Raw genomic sequence first — 26,712 nt, forward strand, 5'->3', positions numbered from 1 at the left:
TTAATTATAATTATTTTATTACTCTGAAATATTGACTGCTGCACGCCTACATAATGCTAAATCTACATGTCTTGGTAGGCTCACTGTGTGCTTGTTGAATGGCACTTAGTTGTGTGTATATTATTATTAGTATTATATGTGTTCCTCCTTGTGCGTCTGCGTGTGAGTGCGCAAATGTGATTGCGTAATTAATGTTCCATTCTGTAATTGCTTTATTGATGTTCCATTCATGTATTTTCTACTACTTTTCTCATTTATTATTACTGTATGCTTGATGTTTCTATGATTCTAGTCGGGCGCACGCGTGAATATGTGTTTGTGTGAATGTAAAGGGCACATTGTAAGATTAAGCCTATGGCCTAAAATGTCTACCCTTTATGTGAATAAAATGTTCTAAGTCTAAGTCTAAGTCTCTCTCTCTCTCTCTCTCTCTCTCTCTCTCTCTCTCTCTCTCTCTCTCTCTCTCTCTCTCTCTCTCTCTCTCTCTCTCTCTCTCTCTCTCTCTCTCTCTCTAGAGGGAAAGACTGGTTATATGAATTGTTCCTTATTTGGACCACCTCAGTTCTGAAAAAAATAAGATGAGCGCTCATAAACATTTGCATTCGCTACAGTTATCCTCTCCAAAAAATGTGCGTCTGTCCGAACAGCCGTTATGATGCACATAACACCGTTAGTCTGTTACACCTTTGTTACACATTGGTAAGAAGGGGGTGGGGCGCAGGGTGGTGGTAAACTCTTAATGTGACGCTTAAAGTCGATTAATTTGGGGAAGAAACAAAAATTCGAAACAAAGAAATTGCTATATCAAACAGCTTAACCTGTATTCATTATATCTATTGTTGATCCTGTGTTTAACGCGGCAACAAAGTATATTGGGAACATTTAACAGTATATAGGTGTGGAACGCCTCTAATGTGTGCAGGGCCGGATCCAGGGGGGGGGAGTCGTGTTGCCCGGACCTCCCCCTGGCCTGACCAAGTACCTCCTCCAACGGTTAAAACAATAAGCTCATGACAAATACCCCCAGAATGCGCCAGATTTCACATAATTATTTTAATCTAATGTTTTCAGGAGTGGGGGGGGATGTTTTCAGGAGTGGGTGGGGAGGGGGATGATTTCAGGAGTGTGTGGGGAGGGGGATGATTTCAGGAGTGTGTGGGGGGGATGATTTCAGGAGTGTGTGGGGAGGGGGATGATTTCAGGAGTGTGTGGGGAGGGGATGATTTCATGAGTGTGTGGGGAGGGGGATGATTTCAGGAGTGTGTGGGGGGGGGGGATGATTTCAGGAGTGTGTGGGGAGGGGGATGATTTCAGGAGTGTGTGTGGGGGGGGATGATTTCAGGAGTGTGTGGGGAGGGGGATGATTTCAGGAGTGTGTGGGGAGGGGGATGATTTCAGGAGTGTGTGGGGGGGGGATGATTTCAGGAGTGTGTGGGGAGGGGGATGATTTCAGGAGTGTGTGGGGGGGATGATTTCAGGAGTGTGTGGGGAGGGGGATGATTTCAGGAGTGTGTGGGGGGGGGATGATTTCAGGAGTGTGTAGGGAGGGGGATGATTTCAGGAGTGTGTGGGGAGGGGGATGATTTCAGGAGTGTGTGGGGAGGGGGATGATTTCAGGAGTGTGTGTGTGTGGGGGGGGGGGATGATTTCAGGAGTGTGTGGGGAGGGGGATGATTTCAGGAGTGTGTGGGGAAGGGGATGATTTCAGGAGTGTGTGGGGGGGATGATTTCAGGAGTGTGTGGGGAGGGGGATGATTTCAGGAGTGTGTGGGGGGGGATGATTTCAGGAGTGTGTGGGGAGGGGGATGATTTCAGGAGTGGGGGGGAGGGGGATGATTTCAGGAGTGTGTGTGTGGAGGGGATGATTTCAGGAGTGTGTGTGTGGGAGGGATGATTTCAGGAGTGTGTGTGGGGGGAGGGGGATGATTTCAGGAGTGTGTGTGTGGGGGGGGATTATTTCAGGAGTGTGTGTGTGGGGGGGGATGATTTCAGGAGTGTGTGTGGGGGGATGATTTCAGGAGTGTGTGTGTGGGGGGATGATTTCAGGAGTGTGTGTGTGTGGGGGGATGATTTCAGGAGTGTGTGTGTGGGGGGATGATTTCAGGAGTGTGTGTGGGGGGGATGATTTCAGGAGTGTGTGTGTGTGGGGGTTGATTTCAGGAGTGTGTGTATGGGGGGATGATTTCAGGAGTGTGTGTGTGGGGGGGGATGATTTCAGGAGTGTGTGTGGGGGGATGATTTCAGGAGTGTGTGTGTGGGGGGGATGATTTCAGGAGTGTGTGTGTGGGGGGGATGATTTCAGGAGTGTGTGTGTGGGGGGGATGATTTCAGGAGTGTGTGTGTGGGGGGGGATGATTTCAGGAGTGTGTATGTGGGGGGGGATGATTTCAGGAGTGTGTGGGGAGGGGGATGATTCAGGAGTGTGTGTGTGGGGGGGATGATTTCAGGAGTGTGTGTGTGGGGGGATGATTTCAGGAGTGTGTGTGTGGGGGGATGATTTCAGGAGTGTGTGTGTGGGGGGGATGATTTCAGGAGTGTGTGTGTGGGGGGGATGATTTCAGGAGTGTGTGTGGGGGGGATGATTTCAGGAGTGTGTGTGTGGGGGGATGATTTCAGGAGTGTGTGTGTGTGGGGGGGATGATTTTAGGAGTGTGTGTGTGGGGGGGATGATTTCAGGAGTGTGTGTGTGGGGGGGAATGATTTCAGGAGTGTGTGTGGGGGGGGTGATTTCAGGAGTGTGTGTGTGGGGGGGATGATTTCAGGAGTGTGTGTGGGGGGGATGATTTCAGGAGTGTGTGTGTGGGGGGGGGGCATGCTCCCGGACCCTCAACTAACATACCCCTACCACAATTAGGTCCCCCCCCCCCCCCGTCACCTTACTTACAGATCGTGTAATAATGATTTCAAACAAGTGGTACATGTTCATAACAAACACAAGTCACGGCATAGTGTATATCAATGTAAAGCTTATTGATTGCTCTATATGAAAATATGTTAGATTTGTGAATTATCTCCCTTTGGTCGCACCAGACAACAGTTATTGCCCTTTTTCGGGAAAAAGGTGTTTCTTTAAACAAACTTGTGTTTTTTGACACTTTCATACAGCCTGAGACATCCTCCTCTTTAGAGCAGCCTACGTTTTGAGCCAATGTTGTGAAAACACGCGCGCATGATACAAACAAGAGGGATGTGACCCAGATTGTCGACACAAAATGACCACGGGTGACTGTACTTAGCGTTGCGCCCTGACAAAACTAGGAACCTAGGTCGGTTGTCAATGGATTGAGTATTTGAAGCAAGTGTGGCAGTATGCAAGATACAAATCTCAACTTAAAATTAAAAGGTCAAAGCAGAAGAAAACTCCACTATTTCCTCAAATGTACTGAAAGTTGTCACATACAGAATGCCTTTCTGCTTGTCCACTGCACTCTTCAGAACCATTAATAGTGCAATATTATGGTTTTACGATGGTTTGTCCATGATATTGTAAGCAGTACCACCAACTATAGTGCTGAGTGTGTGTGTGTGTGCCTTGGCGCCAACACTTTCTCTTGTAATCTGTGTGTTAGCACACCTATATTAAGCTCCCCGGACAGAGAACAAACAACACGTACACAACTTGTTGGCGTGAAAATAAAGTGGGCATCAGTAAGAAAACAAAGTGCTCCAAATCCACAGCCCTTCCCCGACAGTTACAACAGATCCACAGCCCTTCCCCGACAGTTACAACAGATCCACAGCCGTTCCCCGACAGTTACAACAGATCCACAGCCGTTCCCCGACAGTTACAACAGATCCACAGCCGTTCCCCGACAGTTACAACAGATCCACAGCCGTTCCCCGACAGTTACAACAGATCCACAGCCGTTCCCCGACAGTTACAACAGATCTACAGCCCTTCCCCGACAGTTACAACAGATCCACAGTCCTTCCCCGACAGTTACAACAGATCCACAGCCCTTCCCCGACAGTTACAACAGATCCACAGCCGTTCCCCGACAGTTACAACAGATCCACAGCCGTTCTCCGACAGGTACAACCGATCCACAGCCGTTCCCCGACAGTTACAACAGATCCACAGCCGTTCCCCGACAGGTACAACAGATCCACAGCCCTTCCCCGACAGTTATAACTGCCCCCCCCCCCCCACACACACACACACACAAACACACACACACACACATGCACGCACACTAAAACAACCAACACACAATACACACAGATACAGACACATACACACAGACACAAACACGCCGACACACACACGCAAACACACATATTCAAACACACACACACACACACACACACACATACACACATACACACACACACACACACACACAAACACATACACACACACACACACATACACACACACACACACACACTCATACACAGACAGACAGACACACATACACACACACACACACACACACACACACACACACACACATACACACACACACATACACACACATACACACACAGAGACAGACACTGGACAGGTAGACAGACTTGTTTGTGCTAAAATGTGAATAGGTAACTATAACAACAGAACGATACAACTTTAACACATGCTATGGATATAAAACCCAACATTTATCTGGAATAGTTATTCTTTGGATTTATGATTGTGTATACCCCTACGTCAAGAAACAACTGACAACGTTGAAACAAACACAGTAATTCAACCTGTCTCTAAAAGTAGAAAGGTAACTATTTCCTTAAATTAAAATACATTTGTTGACGATACAAATCAAATGTTGTCAAAAGTATTGGTAGTAATGCTCCATTTAACTTAATTCACAAACCACAGGCACACCAATTCTTTTCGTATAATAATTAATATAATAATAACGGGTATTTATATTGCGCCTTATCCGAAGTTCAAAGCGCGTATGCCGTGTGAGATGGATGTTTTTACACAATACATCACGCATTCACATCGGCCAGTAAATCTCAAGCCATTACGGCGAGTATTTACTTTTCACGGCCTATTATTCCAAGTCACACGGGTATTTGGTGGACATTTTGTACCTATGCCTATACAATTACTCATTTACTTATAGTACTCATTATAAGGCAGAGAACTTGCAAAGTTTGCTGTCAACTCGGAGTAAGATCCCTTGCAAACTAATGACACACGCGGTGTGTGAGAACCTCAGGTACACGCAGCACGCATGCATCATAACGTGTACATCCGTTGAGCAGACTGATGTAGTGCCGCTGATAACCACCCAAACTAAAACAGCGTCACATGCACTAACACGGTGCACCAGGCACCAAAACAGCGTCACATGCACTAACAAGGTGCACCAGGCACCAAAACAGCGTCACATGCACTAACAAGGTGCACCAGGCACCAAAACAGCGTCACATGCACTAACAAGGTGCACCAGGCACCAAAACAGCGTCACATGCACTAACACGGTACACCATGCACCAAAACAGCGTCACGTGCACTAACACGGTGCACCAGGCACCAAAACAGCGTCACATGCACTAACAAGGTGCACCAGGCACCAAAACAGTGTGAACACACGTTAGAGATAAAAGACAGTGTGATAACGCCCCTCATGTTTAACTCAGACGTACTATCTGAACATGAAGATCATACAGACAAAGCGAGACGTAGAGTTTTCGTTGTCGAAGTAAAGGGACCTGATGAAGAGTCCAGAGACACTTGCTGTGTGAGTAAACCTGACAGGTTCAAACAAACTTGTGTTTAAATAAACACACTTTGCTATATACAAAAGTCATTCACACGAATGGCATACTTAACCACGTATTGCTGTGTCGTGTTATCCACACTTTCTGTATCATGACAGACACTCCACTTGGCCATCTGGCACTATTTTCGGATCAAAGAATTATTTGACAGGGCCACGTGATCGCCGTCCATAATGAGGGTACCCCCAAAATGAACCTGACAAAAACGTAAGGTACCAAATAAAAAGTCGACGAAATTTCCGAATAAGCACCACTTGGCAACTTTTACATACGACGAGAAAGCCAACTTAACATCTATCCAGAACAGGTTGTTATGTTGTCACTATCTTATGTATTTCTTGTTTTATGGTTTTTCTATTGATGCAGGTGTCGATCGCATGAGTGGTCGAAAACGGGTTGTTTTTGCGTCAATTGCAAGGGGTACCATGACAACAAGCGCTTATTTTCGGCAATGAACCGGTGGACTGCTTCGGCACTTTCAGGGCCTCATGTCTACATACGAGACGTACTTTGTGTACAATTTCATATTGTTAAAGATTTTTGTTGATATGTTATGCAAGCTTCCAAAAATGTTTTGAAACACACACACACAGGCACACTCACACACACACACACACACACACACACACACACACACACACACACACACACACACACACACTCACACACATACACCTGAATGGCGCGCTTGCTTACCATAATGAGGAAGTAAATTGGATTTCCAAACAATTGGATAACAAAGTATTAATGACAACATTTACAAAGACAATTCTGAAACGCAGTCCTGTGACCGTGGCGCTTGTTTTAGGTATACCGCTGTCACTCACATTGCGCGAAACCCTATTGCGGGTAGAAGTGGTTAAAGTACAATTGATCAGCTAATGAAGGCCAAGGCCTGTTCTCAGATAAAGCGAACTCGTGACAATCACAGGACTACTGACACAGGTCTCAGCCAATGTCAACCATTTTCTCTCGACATTGGACGACCAAGAACCTTGAACGGGAATATTCTGTATCACAAGTTGTATTTCTAAAACGGGCAACACTCTCTTTCTGAAAGCTGTTCGAGGTAAGTTTTGTGCAAAAGCGTGGATACAGTTTAAACGAATTCTTTGAGTCGTTAGTTTTGTTGATGTAGTGGTCAACTTAATTGTCGTTTGCTTTTGTTGTGTCTTTGAGCGATAGAATATGGTGCAGGGGTTAATTGAGAACGTTTCGTTAATTGCCGTTTCACAGTGATGGCCACATCGTCCGCCCGGTCGCCAGGGGCGAGTACAACATCCGCCGGGCTAGCAGAAACCGCCTGGGAACTCGCCCGGCTGGCCAATGAAAATTCTGGTCAAATGCGACCATTTTAGTTGTAATATCGAGTTGTAAAGCCTTATAACACTGCAGATCAACTGTGGTTTTTACCGGGCCAGCGAAATTTCTGCTGGGCTAGTGACTTTCTTGAAGTTACACGCCCGGCTGGGGAAATAACATTTTGAGATTTAGCCATCCCTATTTCAGCAATCCTTATTTTGATTTAACTAAATGCAATGTAGATCTACACCTTATCTGACAAACTGTTTTCGTTCTTCAATGCAGTGTTCGATTTGACTATGGTTATCAAATAGCAAGTACGCTTCGAAGCTTTTTTCACAAACGTTTGTGCCTTTCGAGTCAACCTATAGTTCCACAGCCTACAAGACCATCCCGATTTGGAAATACGGAAACACCTAACAGCTTGCTGTGGTGAGTTGGATGTTCTTACTAAAAAGCCACGATAGGCTTTCGCGACATTCCTTTATCAAAATATTCTCACATATAGAACTCCAAGGCTGTTTAATGTTGCTATGGGAACAAGGCTGTTTAATGTTGCTATGGGAACAAGGCTGTTTAATGTTGCTATGGGAACAAGGCTGTTTAATGTTGCTATGGGAACAAAGCTGTTTAATATTGCTATGGGAACAAGGCTGTTTAATGTTGCTATGGGAACAAGGCTGTTTAATGTTGCTATGGGAACAAGTTGCTGGACGGTCTGATCCATGTTAACCCCTGGTGAGATCCGAGACGGTGAACCGAGGCAAACATGGGATCATGTAGAGTTACAGCCCTTGTTTTGTGGACACTGCCATTGTGATTGGGGAGAAGGACGTTCTGGGTTCCGGTGTTTTAGCGCTGAATGCTTAACTAGTGAGTAAGGTTTGGTATAAAGGTTTCTGCATAGTACAGGGTGACCGGTGTTTGAGCGCTGAATGCTTAACTAGTGAGTAAGGTTTGGTATAAAGGTGTCTGCATAGTACAGGGTGACCGGTGTTTTAGCGCTGAATGCTTAACTAGTGAGTAAGGTTTGGTATAAAGGTGTCTGCATAGTACAGGGTGACCGGTGTTTGAGCGCTGAATGCTTAACTAGTGAGTAAGGTTTGGTATTTATAAAGGTTTCTGCATAGTACAGGGTGACCCAAAACAATGCAACCCACAAAAATGTTAATAACTTCTACATCTATTGAACCAACCCCTTCATATTTAGAAAACATAAACTTCAACCTATTAATGACCTTTCTACAAAGCTACATGTGTGAAGATCAAATGACCTGAAATTCGTGCAATTTAAAAAAAAGAAGTTGCAAAATTCGGGTATCGACTCAACAGTAGGGCCTACAAGGTTTTAAATTGAGCAGTAGCCAAACAAACCCGATTCAAGCCCTCCAGATTGTTACCTTTGGATTAATTCAAATGACAGAGTTTACCTCAATCGACATCAGACGATCAGTGACTTGCATACAGCAATTACAGGCACTGGCAGGATAAGAGTGTTTCCCATGGATCAATGTGTTCATGTTATTGATGAATGTTGCGCGACATTGCGCAAGTATAACTTTGCAACGAAGGGGTTACTGTTTCCAGTCATATGAGTTTAGCAAATATGTTCATAGGGGGAGAGTGGATGGAGAGTGGATGTGCGTATGTGTGAGAGTGCCTGCCTGCCTGCCTGTCTGCCTGTGTGTGCGGGCGTTCCTGCGCGGCGTGTGAAATTGTGCGTCTGTTCGTTCATTAGTTCGTTTGCGCGCGCGCGCGTTGTGTTTAATGTGTGTATGTGTGTGTTTGCGCGTGTGTGTGTGTGTGTGTGTGTGTGTGTGTGTGTGTGTGTGTGTGTGTGTGTGTGTGTGTGTTAGTGTGTGTATGTTAAAATGTATGTAGATCGTTAGCTAAACGTGAGTTCGACTTTTATACCGCATAATATCTCAATCGATTTGCTAAAGAAAGTAGTCCCCGAGTTAACGATAAATATGCAGATGACCTCTATAAATTATTCAATTGTACTCTGAGATCAAAGACAATGACCAATGACAGGTGAGATCGAGACTCGGTTGTGATGGATTATCCATATATGGTTGTGATGGATTATCCAGAATAATCCCCTCCTCAGCTAACAGAGACAAAGAGGCAGGTCATGGGATAACATTGAATATCCCTGCTACCACGATGAAAGGTACTGGCCATACACATCATAACTCCGCTTGTTGCCCCTTCAAAAACAGGTTTTGCTTTTTACCAGACCACATAATGATGGAACCTAAAACAGAATTGAAAACACCACCCAAACACCCTTGAGTCAACAAAAAACGAATCATGTATGCATTCGTTCGGCCCCGACGTGAAAAACACCAAATTTTGCCTTCGCAGGCATAGTTTCAATACGCGTCCCAGACCTCTGCGCGGAAAAGGGACGTCACATTAGTCTTCGTTTTTAACTTCGTGGCGTCCGTCTTCTGCGCAAACAGTTTATAGCGGCTTCTTTGCAAAGACTTATGAGTATCTGATATGTTACCCGAAAAAAACACCTTTAAATCCACGCCTATCAAAGATGTTTTGTTTTTTTGTTCTTCAAAAGCTATTTGCAAAATGAACAATCTATATGTCCATAACACATACTTGGATTAAAGTGAACTCGACTTAACAGCAAAGACCAATTTCTATCTTCCGTTTTGGCGACGACGACAAATTGCTACATTTTTTCAGTGGGAACGGCTCACAAAGGCCCCGTCCCGACTGTGTTAGAGGAAAAAAGGTCACCGTCACTTGTCGTCGTGCTGAGTTGTCGGCCGTCTTCCCCGCAACGTCACTATTGACGTTGTGGCCAGTAGGAATGATAAAATAATGCGCTTTGCTGTCAAGTCAAGTTCACTTTGATCAAAGTATGTGTAATGGACACAGAGATACTTCATTTTGTGATTAAGCCTTTGAACAACAAATAAATCAAGCTGCAGCATGATACGAAGATAATAGTTTCAATGTGAAGTACGCTTTCATATTGTTATCAACGTCTCCACTCCACCGATCCACCCCTGTCTTGACAGATAAACGTTATCACAAAACTGGAGCCTGAGATACCCGCTAGATTTTTACCCAGCAAAAAGCTCTGCCATTGGCTAATCAATCTGACGGGTAGACAATGCTCCGTGTGCGCCCAAACTGCCTTTTCTCGGTAAAATCTGCATTTGATTGGCTCGATCATGAAGAGATAGAGAGAGAACGAGGAAGAGAGAGAGTGTGTGTGTGTGACGGAGTGATTGAGTTTGTGTTACGCTTACTGTTTGTCGATTTCTTACGGGAGCCTTGAAGGCTTCGCCTCTCGTCTTTTATTGTAAGCACATTTCTATCAATCTATCACAACAAAACCAACATGTTCGGATTCAGAAGAAAATCAGGAATACCATGATTTAATTTTTGTAATTAAAATTCCGATTTTTTCAAAAAGTGAAAAAATAGCACATTTTGAATGAACATGTCATGTACTAGTTTGTTAGGTATGAAGCTGAACTGCAATCGCATAGTCCGGACTGGGTCAAAGATTGTGTGACATAAATTTCAAGAATATTAAGGAAAAAAAAGCAGCAGTGACAGTGCGGCCTCATCTTTTGCAAAGGGACAAATATGACGTCATCAAAAAGCGCTATCAAAAATGCCAACTTGATTGAATTACAATTGACAATAAAGCAGATATAACCCGAGTGTGTCAACTTTTCAAGTGAGCTTTTTTGAAAGTGGGCTATTTGGCGATGTTTGATTGTGGCTCTGACTGGTGTTAGGATATATATATATATGATACTAGAATGAATACCCGCTTCGCCGGGTAGCCGGCTTCGCCGGGAAGAAGTACTTAGAGCCGTACGCCGGCTTCGCCGGGTCCGAACAATGGACCCGCCAAGCTTAGGTCCCTCCCAGATTCGTAGAATGGGAACAGCACGAAAATGATTCAGTGGCCATAATGCCATTCCTGACCATATCGAGTCCCATCCTTGTCGACGAATGTGACCGTGTTAATCACCTTTGGAGGCGAACTCCACTCAAACAGGACTGAGCAAGTTATGGCTTCTAAAAGGAAGGCCAGTACATAAATTTACACAAAAGCCGCCAGACCACATCACAAACAGAACTGAACAATGCACAGGTGTTGCTCACATAGAGAGACACACACACACACACACACACACACACACACACACACACACACACACACACACACACACACACACACACACACACACACACACACACACACACACCCACACACACACAAAAACACAGAGAAGCCGTATCTATAGAGAGATAGATGACAGTGTATTTTTCGCGTGGCTATAAATTGATTCGACCTTTGCACTTTTACAGTGAGGATAATTTACGGGTCCAATTTACGTTCTGGACACTGCGTTGACCTTCTAAAAATAGTAACAGTAACAGAACGCCGGGAATATCCGAAGACGCTCCACTCACACTATAGTGCACCATTACGAAGGAAGGGAGGTAAACGCTGAAAACCTGGAGAATATGAGAAGATAAGGAAGAGTTACTTATAATGGTGAAATGAACACAAAAACCAAAATCGATTCAGCGCTGCGCGCTGAGAGCACGTGTTGAAATATCTCATCGATGATATTGTGTCCGGGGTGTAGCTGAATACGGTGTCAAAATTTGAAAAAGATCCACCGAGAACTTTGGCGTTGTGATGTGGTGTAGCGGCTATGGTGTGTCGGTATGGGGGCCCGGGTAGCTGAGGTGGAACCAAAATCGGTTCAGCGCTGCGCGCTGAGAGCACGTGTTGAAATATCGACCAGGTTGTGTCCTGTACCGGGTCAACCTGAATATGCCCACATAATTTGAAGCAGATCCATCGAGAACTTTGGCCGTGCATGGCGAATACACAAATACACAAATACACAGATACACAGATACACAGACACACAGACACACAGACACAAGTCGTATATATATATATATATATATATATATATATGGTTGTGGTTCTGAATAGACGATGTATTATTACACGTGGTGCGTACATATAATTTGGCAAACGCGTGACTGACCTAAAGACGCTCTCATAAAAGCCTACTTTAAGTTTTCCGTCGCTTCACTTTGTCGGGATTCCATAATGCTCTGACCGGACGTCAATCCACGATGACAAACTCCAAGTTTCAAATGGAAGCCTATCAATACTTCGCATAACTTAGGGTCTCGGCCTTCTATACTTCTTAGTTGTAACATGACGGAGCAACACACGTTTGGAACAGTTACAGTCCTCTTTGGAAAGAACTTTTTCAGGAACCATTGCTGAATGAACAACACTGGCAGACAACATTAGTTTGACTCATTGGTGTTTCAGGTGACACAGGGCGAGTACAATGAACAACACTGACAGACATCATTAGTTTGACTCATTGGTGTTTCAGGTAACACAGGGCGAGTACAATGAACAACACTGGCAGACATCATCAGTTTGACTCATTGGTGTTTCAGGTGACACAGGGCGAGTACAATGAACAACACTGACAGACATCATTAGTTTGACTCATTGGTGTTTCAGGTAACACAGGGCGAGTACAATGAACAACACTGGCAGACATCATCAGTTTGACTCATTGGTGTTTCAGGTAACACAGGGCGAGTACAATGAACAACACTGGCAGACATCATCAGTTTGACTCATTGGTGTTTCAGGTAACACAGGGCGAGTACAATGAACAACACTGGCAGACATAGTTTGACTCATTGGTGTTTCAGGTAACACAGGGCGAGTACAATGAACAACACTGGCAGACATCATTAGTTTGACTCATTGGTGTTTCAGGTAACACAGGGCGAGTACAATGAACAACACTGGCAGACATCATTAGTTTGACTCATTGGTGTTTCAGGTGACACAGGGCGAGTACAATGAACAACACTGGCAGACATCATCAGTTTGACTCATTGGTGTTTCAGGTAACACAGGGCGAGTACAATGAACAACACTGGCAGACATCATTAGTTTGACTCATTGGTGTTTCAGGTGACACAGGGCGAGTACAATGAACAACACTGGCAGACATCATTAGTTTGACTCATTGGTGTTTCAGGTGACACAGGGCGAGTACAATGAACAACACTGGCAGACATAGTTTGACTCATTGGTGTTTCAGGTAACACAGGGCGAGTACAATGAACAACACTGGCAGACATCATTAGTTTGACTCATTGGTGTTTCAGGTAACACAGGACGAGTACAATGAACAACACTGGCAGACATCATCAGTTTGACTCATTGGTGTTTCAGGTAACACAGGGCGAGTACAATGAACAACACTGGCAGACATCATCAGTTTGACTCATTGGTGTTTCAGGTAACACAGGGCGAGTACAATGAACAACACTGACAGACATCATTAGTTTGACTCATTGGTGTTTCAGGTAACACAGGGCGAGTACAATGAACAACACTGGCAGACATCATTAGTTTGACTCATTGGTGTTTCAGGTAACACAGGGCGAGTACAATGAACAACACTGGCAGACATCATTAGTTTGACTCATTGGTGTTTCAGGTAACACAGGGCGAGTACAATGAACAACACTGGCAGACATCATCAGTTTGACTCATTGGTGTTTCAGGTAACACAGGGCGAGTACAATGAACAACACTGGCATACATCATTAGTTTGACTCATTGGTGTTTCAGGTAACACAGGGCGAGTACAATGAACAACACTGACATACATCATCAGTTTGACTCATTGGTGTTTCAGGTAACACAGGGCGAGTACAATGAACAACACTGGCAGACATCATCAGTTTGACTCATTGGTGTTTCAGGCAACACAGGGCGAGTACAATGAACAACACTGACAGACATCATTAGTTTGACTCATTGGTGTTTCAGGTGACACAGGGCGAGTACAATGAACAACACTGGCAGACATCATTAGTTTGACTCATTGGTGTTTCAGGTGACACAGGGCGAGTACAATGAACAACACTGGCAGACATCATTAGTTTGACTCATTGGTGTTTCAGGTGACACAGGGCGAGTACAATGAACAACACTGGCAGACATCATTAGTTTGACTCATTGGTGTTTCAGGTGACACAGGGCGAGTACAATGAACAACACTGGCAGACATCATCAGTTTGACTCATTGGTGTTTCAGGTGACACAGGGCGAGTACAATGAACAACACTGGCAGACATCATCAGTTTGACTCATTGGTGTTTCAGGTGACACAGGGCGAGTACAATGAACAACACTGGCAGACATCATTAGTTTGACTCATTGGTGTTTCAGGTGACACAGGGCGAGTACAATGAACAACACTGACAGACATCATTAGTTTGACTCATTGGTGTTTCAGGTGACACAGGGCGAGTACAATGAACAACACTGGCAGACATCATCAGTTTGACTCATTGGTGTTTCAGGTAACACAGGGCGAGTACAATGAACAACACTGGCAGACATCATCAGTTTGACTCATTGGTGTTTCAGGTAACACAGGGCGAGTACAATGAACAACACTGGCAGACATCATCAGTTTGACTCATTGGTGTTTCAGGTGACACAGGGCGAGTACAATGGGGAACACTGGCAGACATCATTAGTTTGACTCATTGGTGTTTCAGGTGACACAGGGCGAGTACAATGAACAACACTGGCAGACATCATTAGTTTGACTCATTGGTGTTTCAGGTAACACAGGGCGAGTACAATGAACAACACTGGCAGACATCATCAGTTTGACTCATTGGTGTTTCAGGTAACACAGGGCGAGTACAATGAACAACACTGGCATACATCATTAGTTTGACTCATTGGTGTTTCAGGTAACACAGGGCGAGTACAATGAACAACACTGGCAGACATCATCAGTTTGACTCATTGGTGTTTCAGGTAACACAGGGCGAGTACAATGAACAACACTGGCAGACATCATCAGTTTGACTCATTGGTGTTTCAGGCAACACAGGGCGAGTACAATGAACAACACTGGCAGACATCATTAGTTTGACTCATTGGTGTTTCAGGTAACACAGGGCGAGTACAATGAACAACACTGGCAGACATAGTTTGACTCATTGGTGTTTCAGGTAACACAGGGCGAGTACAATGAACAACACTGACAGACATCATTAGTTTGACTCATTGGTGTTTCAGGTAACACAGGGCGAGTACAATGAACAACACTGGCAGACATCATCAGTTTGACTCATTGGTGTTTCAGGTAACACAGGGCGAGTACAATGAACAACACTGGCAGACATCATTAGTTTGACTCATTGGTGTTTCAGGTAACACAGGGCGAGTACAATGAACAACACTGGCAGACATCATTAGTTTGACTCATTGGTGTTTCAGGTAACACAGGGCGAGTACAATGAACAACACTGGCAGACATCATCAGTTTGACTCATTGGTGTTTCAGGTAACACAGGGCGAGTACAATGAACAACACTGGCAGACATCATCAGTTTGACTCATTGGTGTTTCAGGTAACACAGGGCGAGTACAATGAACAACACTGGCAGACATCATTAGTTTGACTCATTGGTGTTTCAGGTAACACAGGGCGAGTACAATGGGGAACAAGCAGGGACGTAGCGAGGCTTCAAAGAAACAACGCCAGGTAGGCCGCTGTCACGGTGCTGCGCTGTCCATTCCATTCTGTTGTCCGTCGTGCTTTGTTGTGTTTGTGCGTTGTCTATCGTGTTGTATTGTCTATTGCATTAGATAGTCCATAGCATTGTGTTTTGTAAAGCATTATGTTGTTCATTACATTGTAATACCCATCGTAATGTCCATTATATCGTATTGTCCATAGCATTGAATCGTAAGATGTCCCCAGCATTGTGTTGTCCATAGCATTGTATTTTGTCAAGCATTATGTTGTCCATAGCATTGTACTGTCCATAGCATTGTAGTGTTTATTGCATTGTATTATTCATCGGGTTATATCGTCCATTATATTGTATTGTCCATAGCATTGTATTGTCCATAGCATTGTATTGTCCATAGCATTGTATTGTCCATAGCATTGTATTGTCCATAGCATTGTACTGTTTATAGCATTGTGTTGTCCATAGCATTGTAGTGTCCATAGCATTGTACTGTCCTTAGCATTGTATTGTCCTTAGCATTGTATTGCCCATAGCATTGTACTGTCTATAGCATTGTATTGTCCATAGCAATGTGCTGTCCATAGCATTGTACTGTTTATAGCATTGTGTTGTCCATGGCATTGTATTGTCCATAGCATTGTATTGTCCATAGCATCGTGTTGTCCATAGCATTGTATTGTCCATAGCATTGTATTGTCCATAGCATTGTGTTGTCCATAGCATTGTGTTGTCCATAGCATTGTATTGTCCATAGCATTGTATTGTCCATAGCATTGTGTTGTCCATAGCATTGTATTGTCCATAGCATTGTATTGTCCATAGCATTGTATTGTCCATAACATTGTATTGTCCATAGCATTGTACTGTTTATAGCATTGTGTTGCCCATGGCATTGTATTGTCCATAGCAATGTATTGTCCATAGCATTGTATTGTCCATAGCATTGTATTGTCCATAGCATTGTACTGTTTATAGCATTGTGTTGCCCATGGCATTGTATTGTCCATAGCATTGTGTTGTCCATAGCATTGTATTGTCCATAGTATTGTACTGTTTATAGCATTGTGTTGCCCATGGCATTGTATTGTCCATAGCATTGTATTGTCCATAGCATTGTATTGTCCTTAGCATTGTACTGCCCATAGCATTGTGTTGTCCATAGCATTGTATTGTCCATATCATTGTACTGTCCTTAGCATTGTATTGTCCTTAGCATTGTATTGCCCATATCATTGTACTGTCTATAGCATTGTATTGTCCATAGCAATGTGCTGTCCATAGTATTGTGTTTTTCACAGCATTGTATTGTCCATAGCATTGTATTGTCCATAGCATTGTGTTGTCCATAGCATTGTGTTGTCCATAGCATTGTACTGTCCATATCATTGTATTGTCCATAGCATTGCATTGTCCATAGCATTGTACTGTCCATAGCATTGTGTTGTCCATAGTATTGTACTGTCCATATCATTGTGTTTTCCATAGCATTGTATTGTCCATAGCATTGTATTGTCCATAGCATTGTATTGTCCATAGCATTGTGTTGTCCATAGCATTGTACTGTCCATAGCATTGTATTGTCCATAGCATTGTACTGTCTATAGCATTGTATTGTCCTTAGCATTGTATTGCCCATAGCATTGTACTGTCTATAGCATTGTATTGTTCATAGCATTGTATTGTCAAAAAGTGTGTTTTCCATAGCATTGTGTTGTCCATAGCATTGTGTTGTCCATAGCATTGTGTTGTCCATAGCATTGTGTTTTCCATAGCATTGTGTTGTCCATATTATTGTGTTGTCCATAGCATTGTGTTTTCCATGGTATTGTGTTGTCCATAGCATTGTGTTGTCCATAGCATTGTGTTGTCCATAGCATTGTCTTGTCCTTATTATTGTGTTGTCCATAGAATTGTGTTGTCCATAGCATTGTATTGTCCATAGCATTGTATTGTCCATAGCATTGTGTTGTCCATAGCATTGTGTTGTCCATAGCATTGTATTGTCCAAAGTATTGTGTTGTCCATAGCATTGTGTTGTCCAAAGTATTGTGTTGTCCATATCATTGTATTGTCCATAGCTATGTGTTGTCCATAGCATTGTATTGTCCATAGCATTGTATTGCTTATAGCTTTGCATTGCTCATATCATTGTATTGCTCATAGCATTGTATTGCTCATATCATCGTATTGCTCATGTCATTGTACTGTTCATAGTATTGTACTGTCCATAGCATTGTGTTGTCCATAGCATTGTGTTGTCCATATCATTGTACTGTCAAACAGCATTGCGTTATCCATATCTGTGTGTTGTTCATAGCATTGTATTGTCTAGATCATTGTGTTATCAATAGCTGTGTAATGTTCATAGCATTGTGTTGTCGATTTTCATTGGCGCGACGTTGCATGGACTGTTGTGGCCTGAAAGAGGCAAACACATGAACATCAAACAGTACACCAGCTGTCGTGACTGGGATACTGCATACGAATGCAATGCAATGGGGACTTAAGCTTAATTGGTTTACGTGTCACCGGCTGTTCAGTTTTATTATTTAGTTTTTTGTGTCGTTATTTCATAATTTCTTACAGCTAATTGTAATTAGGCTCCAGTGCCTTACCACACAATGGGCATCCGTGTCCTTCTCTCTCTCTCTCTCTCTCTCTCTCTCTCTCTCTCTCTCTCTCTCTCTCTCTCTCTCTCTCTCTCTCTCTCTCTCTCTCTCTCTCTCTCTCTCTCTCTCTCTCTCTTTCTCTCTCTCTCTCTCTGTTAGAGTCTATTACAAAGCAGAAAATACATATTGTTTGCATAAAATATGTTTTTGGAGACGTCTCTTCTCTCGTGGTCTGTGAAGTGTAGAAATGATTATGAGGCCTGTCAGTTTGCTGTCTGAGTGCTCTGAGCACTGTGGACATAGCGCCCGTACATTCTCAGAACAACAGAGGTCACTCCCATTGTACTCTCCAGGCGTGCTGCCAGTGCAGCAGACGATCCCGGTGCACCAGGGAAGGGGGGTGTGACTGCCGTGCGAACTGTACCCGCTGTACCAATTGTGCTGCTGAACGCTGTACGAATCGCGCCGTTGATCTGGTACGTCTTGGGTCGCTGTGTATTCTCTCTCTCTCTGTCTCTCTGTCTCTGTCTGTCTGTCTGTCTGTTTGTCTGTCTGTCTGTCTGTCTCTCTCTCTGTCTCTCTGTCTCTCTAAACTTGACATGAGAGATCCTGAGTATGGTACCTCCAGATTTTTTTCTTTTTTTTTATAAATGTCTTTGATGACGTCATATCCGGCTTTTCCTGAAAGTTGAGGCGGCACTGCCACGCTCTCATTTTTTCAACCAAATTGGTTGAAATTTTGGTCAAGTAATCTTCGACGAAGCCCGGACTTTGGTATTGCATTTCAGCTTGAAGGCTTAAAAATTAATGAATGAGTTTGCTCATTAAAGTTGTGATTAAAATCGATTTTTTTCAAACAGATTTAAAAATGATTGCATTGTATTCTGCATCACATTCTGAATCTAAGAATATATACATATGTCATGTTTACTCTTAAAATGTGATCACAATTAACGAAAATAGATTAATTAATCTTACGATTAAAATTTAAGAAATCGATCCAAAAATGATTGCATCTTATTCTTTATCATTTTCTGATTCCAAAAAACATATAGATATGACAGGTTGTATTCAAAACAAGTTCAGAAAGTTAACAAGAATACAGAAAAGCGCGCTTTCCTGCTTAGCACAATACGCTACCGCGCTAATCTGACGCGTCAATATCACTACGTTTTGCACGTGGGAGGTGAGCGATTTCCTTCACGCGGTGATTGACGAAGCTGTACAGAGAAAGGGAGAATGTACGTTCTGGCTCACCGATTCCGACAGACCCTAAATATTAACGCAAAATAGGCTTCTGGACTAAACTTTTACTAAAATGAAACATGCGACAAAATCAGAAAAATACTGCATAAATCCATACAAAAAAAAAATACAGTAAAGTAAGGTTGTTTTGAACCAATGCCGGGTCTGTCGGAATCAGTAACCCAGAACGTACATTCCCCCTTTCTCTTATACAACATTCTTAAGCTCAATACGCTCTCTCATTTACAAACTTTACTTCATATGTTCTTTCACTGTTAGAATTATATCTGATACATGCAATGTGACTGTCTAAACGAATAGTTAACTCTTTACAAGTGATTCTATTTTTACTTTTTCTTCCCGTCCTATTTGAATCCCCTTTTTTAAAAACTGCTTTTTCAGATCTTCTATATCGAGTGGCTTGTTATATTCAGCTCGTGTTTTTGTTTGAATACTTGCTTTCTTACTTTTGTAGTCATCAAAGTCTGTTTGTATCTGTTTGAATTCTTCGTCAGAAACTTTTGAATCTTCAAGTGCTTTACTGATAGACAGTTTTAGGCTAGACAATTTTGATGATGCAAGAGTGGAAATGGATTCGTGTTTTTCAAGCTTTTTCACAATTTTTTTCATTATAGCTGATGCTATAAATGATAAACCACCAACTGCTGCTGCCACACCACCTAGGATTAGAGAAACTGGAGTCCCTACTCCGGTAGCTAACAGAATTGTTCCCGTTACACCTGCAGCTGATGCAAGGATAGTAGAACCAGTGCTGGCATTAGAAAGGCTGTTGTAAGTTGTTGAGTACTTACGTCTAGCGCGAGAATATTTTTCTAATTCATCTTCTAGTTGTTTTTGTATATTACTAATGTGTGCCAGTCTGAATTGTTGACTTTCTGCTGCACTTTCATCAATATTAGGATAAAGCTTCACACTGCTAGTCATCTTTTTAATGCAAAATATAAAATATTTATCTTAATTCTCACTGGCCAGTGTTTCTGCTAAGCTTTGAAGCTGTTCATTGCTTAACACCTTATCTGTATAGTAGAAAGCAATCAAATCAAGATAAGTAAGATTAATACTTCTTATTTCTGTTAAATTATTTATATCTGCGTTAACAACAACATTTTGGTTTGACGTCTGTTTTTTTATTGTGTTAGAATCCTTTTGAACAGCAATAAATACTCTGACTTCTTCAACATTTAATGGTCTCCAGTTGAGATTTATTCCTCTCATTAGAACAGTGTTTGTGGTTTCTTCCCTTTTCCTGACAACTATATCAAATATCATAGTTGCATTCTGCCCTATTGGAAGCTTGGGTATAAAATCGACAATGGTGTCAGCGTCCTTTTCAACACTTTGTTTTCTGTGAATGAGATAGTTGTTCTTATGGAAAGGTTTAACTGCAACTTCTCCCCTGCTGTTAATCGCAGGAACAAGGCTAACAATTAGTGGTCCAGCATTGATTGACTTACGGAATGTGTCGTCTTTTCCAACAAGAGTGTATGGACTCACAAGTTCAAACTTCATTTCCCAGTCAATCTTTTTCATAACAGGACTAAGTACCCATTTTTTATTCTGATGTTTCCACATGTAGAATGTGTCATCGACAATTGGATCAGGTACATTAACATCACGGATTTGACCTAGTTTGAGGAATCTTGGTTTCTTTTCATCGTCGATTTCCTTTCTCTTGTAATGACCAGTGTCTGTAAACTCGAATGCATACACTGCACCAACTTCAGCATTGCTCTCAAAGTCGATAGCGTCTGCTAAATCTTTCAACTCTATAGTTGAACATGCAACAGGATAAGCTATTGTAGGTCCACTCGACATTTTAATACTCAATATTTTATGGAACTATTTCCAATGTAATGTTAAACAAACAATCAACTGGTTGTCCACTTTGATTTTTCAGATCAATGTGTAGGAATTCATGACACCCTTCCTCCAAGTCCTTGAACTGAAGTGTCTTAAATGTTGGCACGTGCATTTTACAAAAAGAGGCATCACTCGGTGGAAGAATCCTAAGCAGATCAGAACGCTGATCATTAAACAGATTATAGGATGTGTTAAGCTCTCTCATGTGAACAAACAGTACACTGTTAACATCCATGTCAATGGGACGTGTTCCCTTGTATATTTTTGTAATTCCAAGCATATCAAGGAGTTTGGTTGGAAACTCAATGTTTACTTCTCTAGTTTTGGGCATAGTAAGAGTAGCAATGAGACTTGCATGATTTAAACTCGCTGTAATACCTACTGGAGCAAACAATTCTTTCTCTAAAGTGCAGAAGTCATAGTAACCATCTTCTACAGAATGTGTTTTACCATTAATTCTAACCCAGTTGTTAGCCTTTTTTTTACTGATATTATACCAAGTAACCTTGTACATAATTTCATGCAGTGCAACTTTCATTCCTCCATTTTGATTGTTGATAGGGTTTGCAAGTTTAACTGGCACACTAGTCTTCACATTTGTTAGTGTGATAAACATTTTTTATTCAACAACAAAAATGATTCAGTATAAATTCAACAAAGACATTAAATACAAAACTGGACCATATTACAATCCAAAGACTATTTCTTTCCATGAGTTGGACTTTGCTGTAACAGAAACAGAATCCATTCGCGTTAAAGTGCCTGACCCATTCCATTCTTACCTAAATCCCCCAATCAAAAATGATAGTGTTCCAAAGATGTGGAACTCTCACCCAATTCAGTTCTATCAGAATCAGTTAAACTTTGCAATATTCTGTGCAACCACAGGATGTGGAGTGTCCTATGCAGACCACATGAATAATTCAAACTTACTGACAAAGTGTGTGTACACATTTCACGTTTACTATCAGTGCAGGAGAATCTTGTCTGAACTTCAGGCACCAATGCCGCATGAAAAGAGCTGGAACCCATTCAACAATAGGATAAACATGAAAGTGTATGAGCGTCTCTGCAATGAATTCAATATAGATTTTAAGACCGACTTTAGGCAAAAGCAAGACAAAAACCATGGCATGGGAACACTATATTGATGGGGTGTCCACAGGAGGTATAATTTTGATTACTGGCCAGGTCATACATCTTTTTCTTCAAATGTGCAGGTACAGTTAGGATCAATAGAACAACAGCACCACAATGCATGGACTACTTTTATATTAGACACCGGCAAAGGTTTCACTGGATCAGGTGTTGAAAGGATCAATGAATCTATCCGAACATATGCGTGGTGCTTGCTAGGCTCGCAGGCACAGACACGATCAAACATAATGAGAACAAGCACAGGGTTTGATGCACAGAAACAGTTGTTATCAAATTTAGAAGATGTCATAAACTCTGCAGTTGATCTGCCTTCCAGCATCAAAAGGTATCAAGACTCTCTCCGTTATGCAAGATCAAAAGTTGACTTTGCTGTTGGTAACCGCCTTTACATGTTACCTTCTGATCTCCAGCTGCAGATTGGAACAATAACAAATTATAACAATGAAATCATTATTGCTAGCGACACCCAGCCGCTTGGAAAGGGTGAAGAACTGAATTCAGAAATCAGAACGATGTTACAGCCATATCACAATGAACAGAAACAAAGCGTGACAAGTGAAGATCACGCTGCAGGTGAAGATCATTCTGTCACTAGTGATGATCAAGCTGTTAGTATTAGTGATGATCATGAATCGCAGAAGACTGCTCTAGTAATTGGTGGAGTGGGTGTAGGCTTACTTTTGCTTTATTCTCGTTAGCAGAACACCTGCAATTAAAACTATTAGAGTCCAGAGATGTTCAGCCATGAAACCAACAACTTTACCTGCAAAAGATAACAGCCAGCTAACAATTGAACCAATGATTCCTGGAAGTGCATCCAAAGCTTTTGCTGCTAGTTTCTTTAATAGTTCTGCAATGTGTTTGAGTTGTTTCTTTACCCATCCCGGATCAGATGGAGATGAAGGTGGAGGTGGAGGTGGAGGTGTGACAGTGCCACCTGTGAGTGTTAACACTAATGTGCTTATTGCAAATCCTAACGCAGTTAGTATACTAGCTATTGTGATTCCCTGCTCTCTGAAAAGCGTTCTAATTCTTTCAGCAAGAGTTGTGTCTTCGTAAAGGATTCTTTGAATTGTATTTTTTATTCTGCTGACCTGTGTTCTCAGTTGTTCTCTATTGTTACTTAGAACTTCTAACCTTATGGCTTTCTCCTCCTGCAAATCTTTTAAACGCTTAGAAATTCTGTTTTTTACTTCTTGTTCTAGGTTCAAATCATCAGCATCAGCAAGTTTTTGTTTCTCTTTGTTTATATCTTCATCCAGCTGACCTAGTTTTGACAGATTATTTGCTATTTCACCTCTGATGGTTTGTAGTGATTGATTAAGGGCTTCTATTTCTCTCATAGGTAATAGTTCATGTGGAGTCTTCAGTAAAGTTTCCTCAGAAAAAGAAGTCTCTATCTCTTGTATAAGTTGATCAGCCTCATCTGCAAGTTTATTAAGATCTTGCAATGGAACAGATTCTATTTGAGTAGCAGTTGGTAGTCCTAGTTCTGCTTTTTGAAGTAAGGAAACAACATGGGAAGATGATGACCGTGTGCTAGGCACAATATCTAATTGCCTAAGTCGATTAGCAGTAAGTTTTTGTTTTAGTGAAACTTTTGATAGAAACTTAGCAGGATTAGATTTATATGTAAGTTGGACTTTTTCTCCTTTATCGCTAGTTGTATATAAATGATTTGCTTCCATTTTGAACTGGTTTGGATCTAAAACATCAGGTTCTTCTCCTAAACTTTTGTAGAAATCTCTAACTTTACCTTCCAGAAGTTCATGTCGTGCCACCTCATAATGCAGTGAATGATGGTAGGGAACCAAAGGGATTGCTTCGCTCATGTCGTCCGCTGGCTCAAATAAATCTTCAAATCCACCTTCTGCCATTTGTAACTTATTTTTTATTTTGAAAATAAAAAAAGATGGCACAATCGTTCGGTTCTGTTCTTGATCCTTACAGAAGGCTGAAAGAACCTCTCGGGGTAAAAGGAATAAGGCAAACAGTTATAGTTACAAATAATCCTTCTACTATTGATCAGAATGAAATACTTACTGTTAGGTTTCCTAATCTGGGTAAGAACGATGTTATTGTACCAGGCACTGTAAGACTATCATTCAAATTAGAATTAGAATCTGGCTCAGATGCAAATAGGACTTTGGCTTATAATGTAGGAAGAGCAATTGTGAGGAAGATTACTGTCAAACTGGAAGGGCGGGAAGTGATGTCATTGAATAATGCAGATGTTTTTTTAGTTTACGCAGATAATTGGTTGACTGACAATGAAAAGAAAAACAGAGTGTTTCAAGGGATTCAGTCAGACAATGGGATAAAAGTTAGAATAGGAGCAGGAGATAAAGCTGACAATAACAAAAAAGATAACGCTGTCAATGTTGCTTTTGGAAACAAATTTTGTATTCCACTTGACTTTGAACTCATAAATTCACATCCTCCCTTCTATCAAGGAGCATTGCGTGACAGGCTGTCATACGACCTGACTTTCAATAGTTATGATCGTGTTATGCTTTCACAAGACCCGGAAGCAAAGTATAAGGTGTCTGGAATTTCTTTAGAGTTTGATGTTGTAAACCATCCTGAACTGGCTAGACTTATAGAAAATCAGTACAGTTCTAAGCTGCCTATCTATTATGAAAGAGTGTTGAATCACAGTACACTTTCAAAAAGCCAGGCTGATCCAATCTGGAACATTAACTTGAATACACCAGCTAGGTCAATGAAGGGAATACTTATGTTGTTTGAGGAACCAAAAGATTCATATGAAAGGCAAATAGAAAAGTTTTACAATCCACTAATCAATAGAGTATATTGCACAATTGAAGGGCAGCCAAACCAAATATTTGCATCTGGCATGCTGCCATACCAACACTATGATGAAGCAAGAAAGTACTTTACTGGAGGAAGATTGAAAGACCCAACATCTGATCTTGTGGCTAAAGATCTACATTTACACGGTGTTGGCGTAGAAGATTTCTTGACAAATAAATATGCGTTATGGCTGGATCTCAGAACAACTGACGACAACAAACTGCATGGAAGTGGAAGGCGAATTGAAAACGGATCAGAAGGAATCACAATACAAATTGAAAAGGAAGTAGGGAGTAGTAGTAAATCAGTTAAGATCTACGTGTTTGTTGTGTCAGATGCGCAGTTAAACATCTCTGAAAGCAGATTACAGGATATTGTTTATTGAACGTGTTAAAATGAAGTATCTAGATTTTCTTCCAAAAGATCCACACTGTTCTTTGATTTGTGGGGCAACAGGTTGCGGCAAAACAAGATATGTTTTGGATTTATTACAGACTGTTTACATAAATCACTTTGAACACATAGTCATATTCTGTCCAACCATAAAGCATAACAGAACATACAAGGAGAGAAAATTCATATGGTCTGATCAAAATATATTTATTGTAAATCCTTCTGATCGTCTAAATGTTTGCTTGGAGCATTATTTCGATCTTTTTCAGAACACGCCAACACTGTTTATTATTGATGACTGTGCAGCAGAACGTGACATTGTTAGAAAGAAAAGTGCACTAGCAAAGCTTGCATTCAGTGGACGACATGCATTAATATCAGTTTGGATATTAACACAAAAATACAATGCAGTTCTGAAAGACTTTAGAGAGCAACTCAAAACAATAACATTGTTCTATTCAAAGGACCGTGACAGTTTTGAAGAGTGCCTTCGAGAAAATGATGTCATTGAAAACAAACAGGAGAGAGAAAGAATAAAGAATAATCTGAAATCTTCTAAGCACTCGAAACTGGTTTTAAAAACTGATCAACCAGTTCAGTATGTATGTTTGTAGAAATCCTTGCTAAGTTCTTGTCAAGTTCTTACTCAAGTTCTTGTCAAGTTCTTACTCAAGTTCTTGTCAAGTTCTTGTCAAGTTCTTGTCAAGTTCTTACTAAGTTCTTGTCAAGTTCTTACTCAAGTTCTTGTTAAGTTCTTACCTAAGTTCTTACTCAAGTTCTTACTCAAGTTCCTACCTAAGTTCTTGTTAAGTTCTTACTCAAGTTTAATTACTAGATTTTTATTTTATTCTGCATCAAAATAAAATGAACTGTGATGAATTGCTGATGCAGACTGCTACAGATATTGAAATCTGTGACAGTAGGACTATACCTGATAAAAAAGAAAGATTGTATTCACTTGCTGTTTGTG

General features: G+C 41.7%; 2 protein-coding genes across 7 annotated transcripts in view; one reads left to right on the forward strand and one right to left on the reverse strand.

Moving 5' to 3' along the window:
* Positions 1–26,712, forward strand: part of LOC138951192 (uncharacterized) — a 521,013-nt gene that overhangs the window by 462,632 nt on the left and 31,669 nt on the right. For 2 of the 6 annotated variants that reach the window (XM_070322842.1, XM_070322841.1), the window contains exons 2-3: positions 15,584–15,650; positions 18,605–18,727. The exons of the other annotated variants lie outside the window; for them this stretch is intronic. In XM_070322842.1, the coding sequence (XP_070178943.1) occupies positions 15,603–15,650; positions 18,605–18,727 (171 nt within the window). In that variant the 5' untranslated portion in view covers positions 15,584–15,602. The remainder of the gene's footprint in view (positions 1–15,583; positions 15,651–18,604; positions 18,728–26,712) is intronic. 6 annotated transcript variants of the gene reach the window in all.
* LOC138951188 (uncharacterized) overlaps positions 1–26,712 on the reverse strand; it is a 433,764-nt gene that overhangs the window by 194,852 nt on the left and 212,200 nt on the right. The window lies entirely within an intron of this gene.

This window comes from Littorina saxatilis, linkage group LG16, assembly GCF_037325665.1.
Source record: "Littorina saxatilis isolate snail1 linkage group LG16, US_GU_Lsax_2.0, whole genome shotgun sequence".
In the NCBI taxonomy this organism is placed as follows: Eukaryota; Metazoa; Mollusca; class Gastropoda; order Littorinimorpha; family Littorinidae; genus Littorina; species Littorina saxatilis.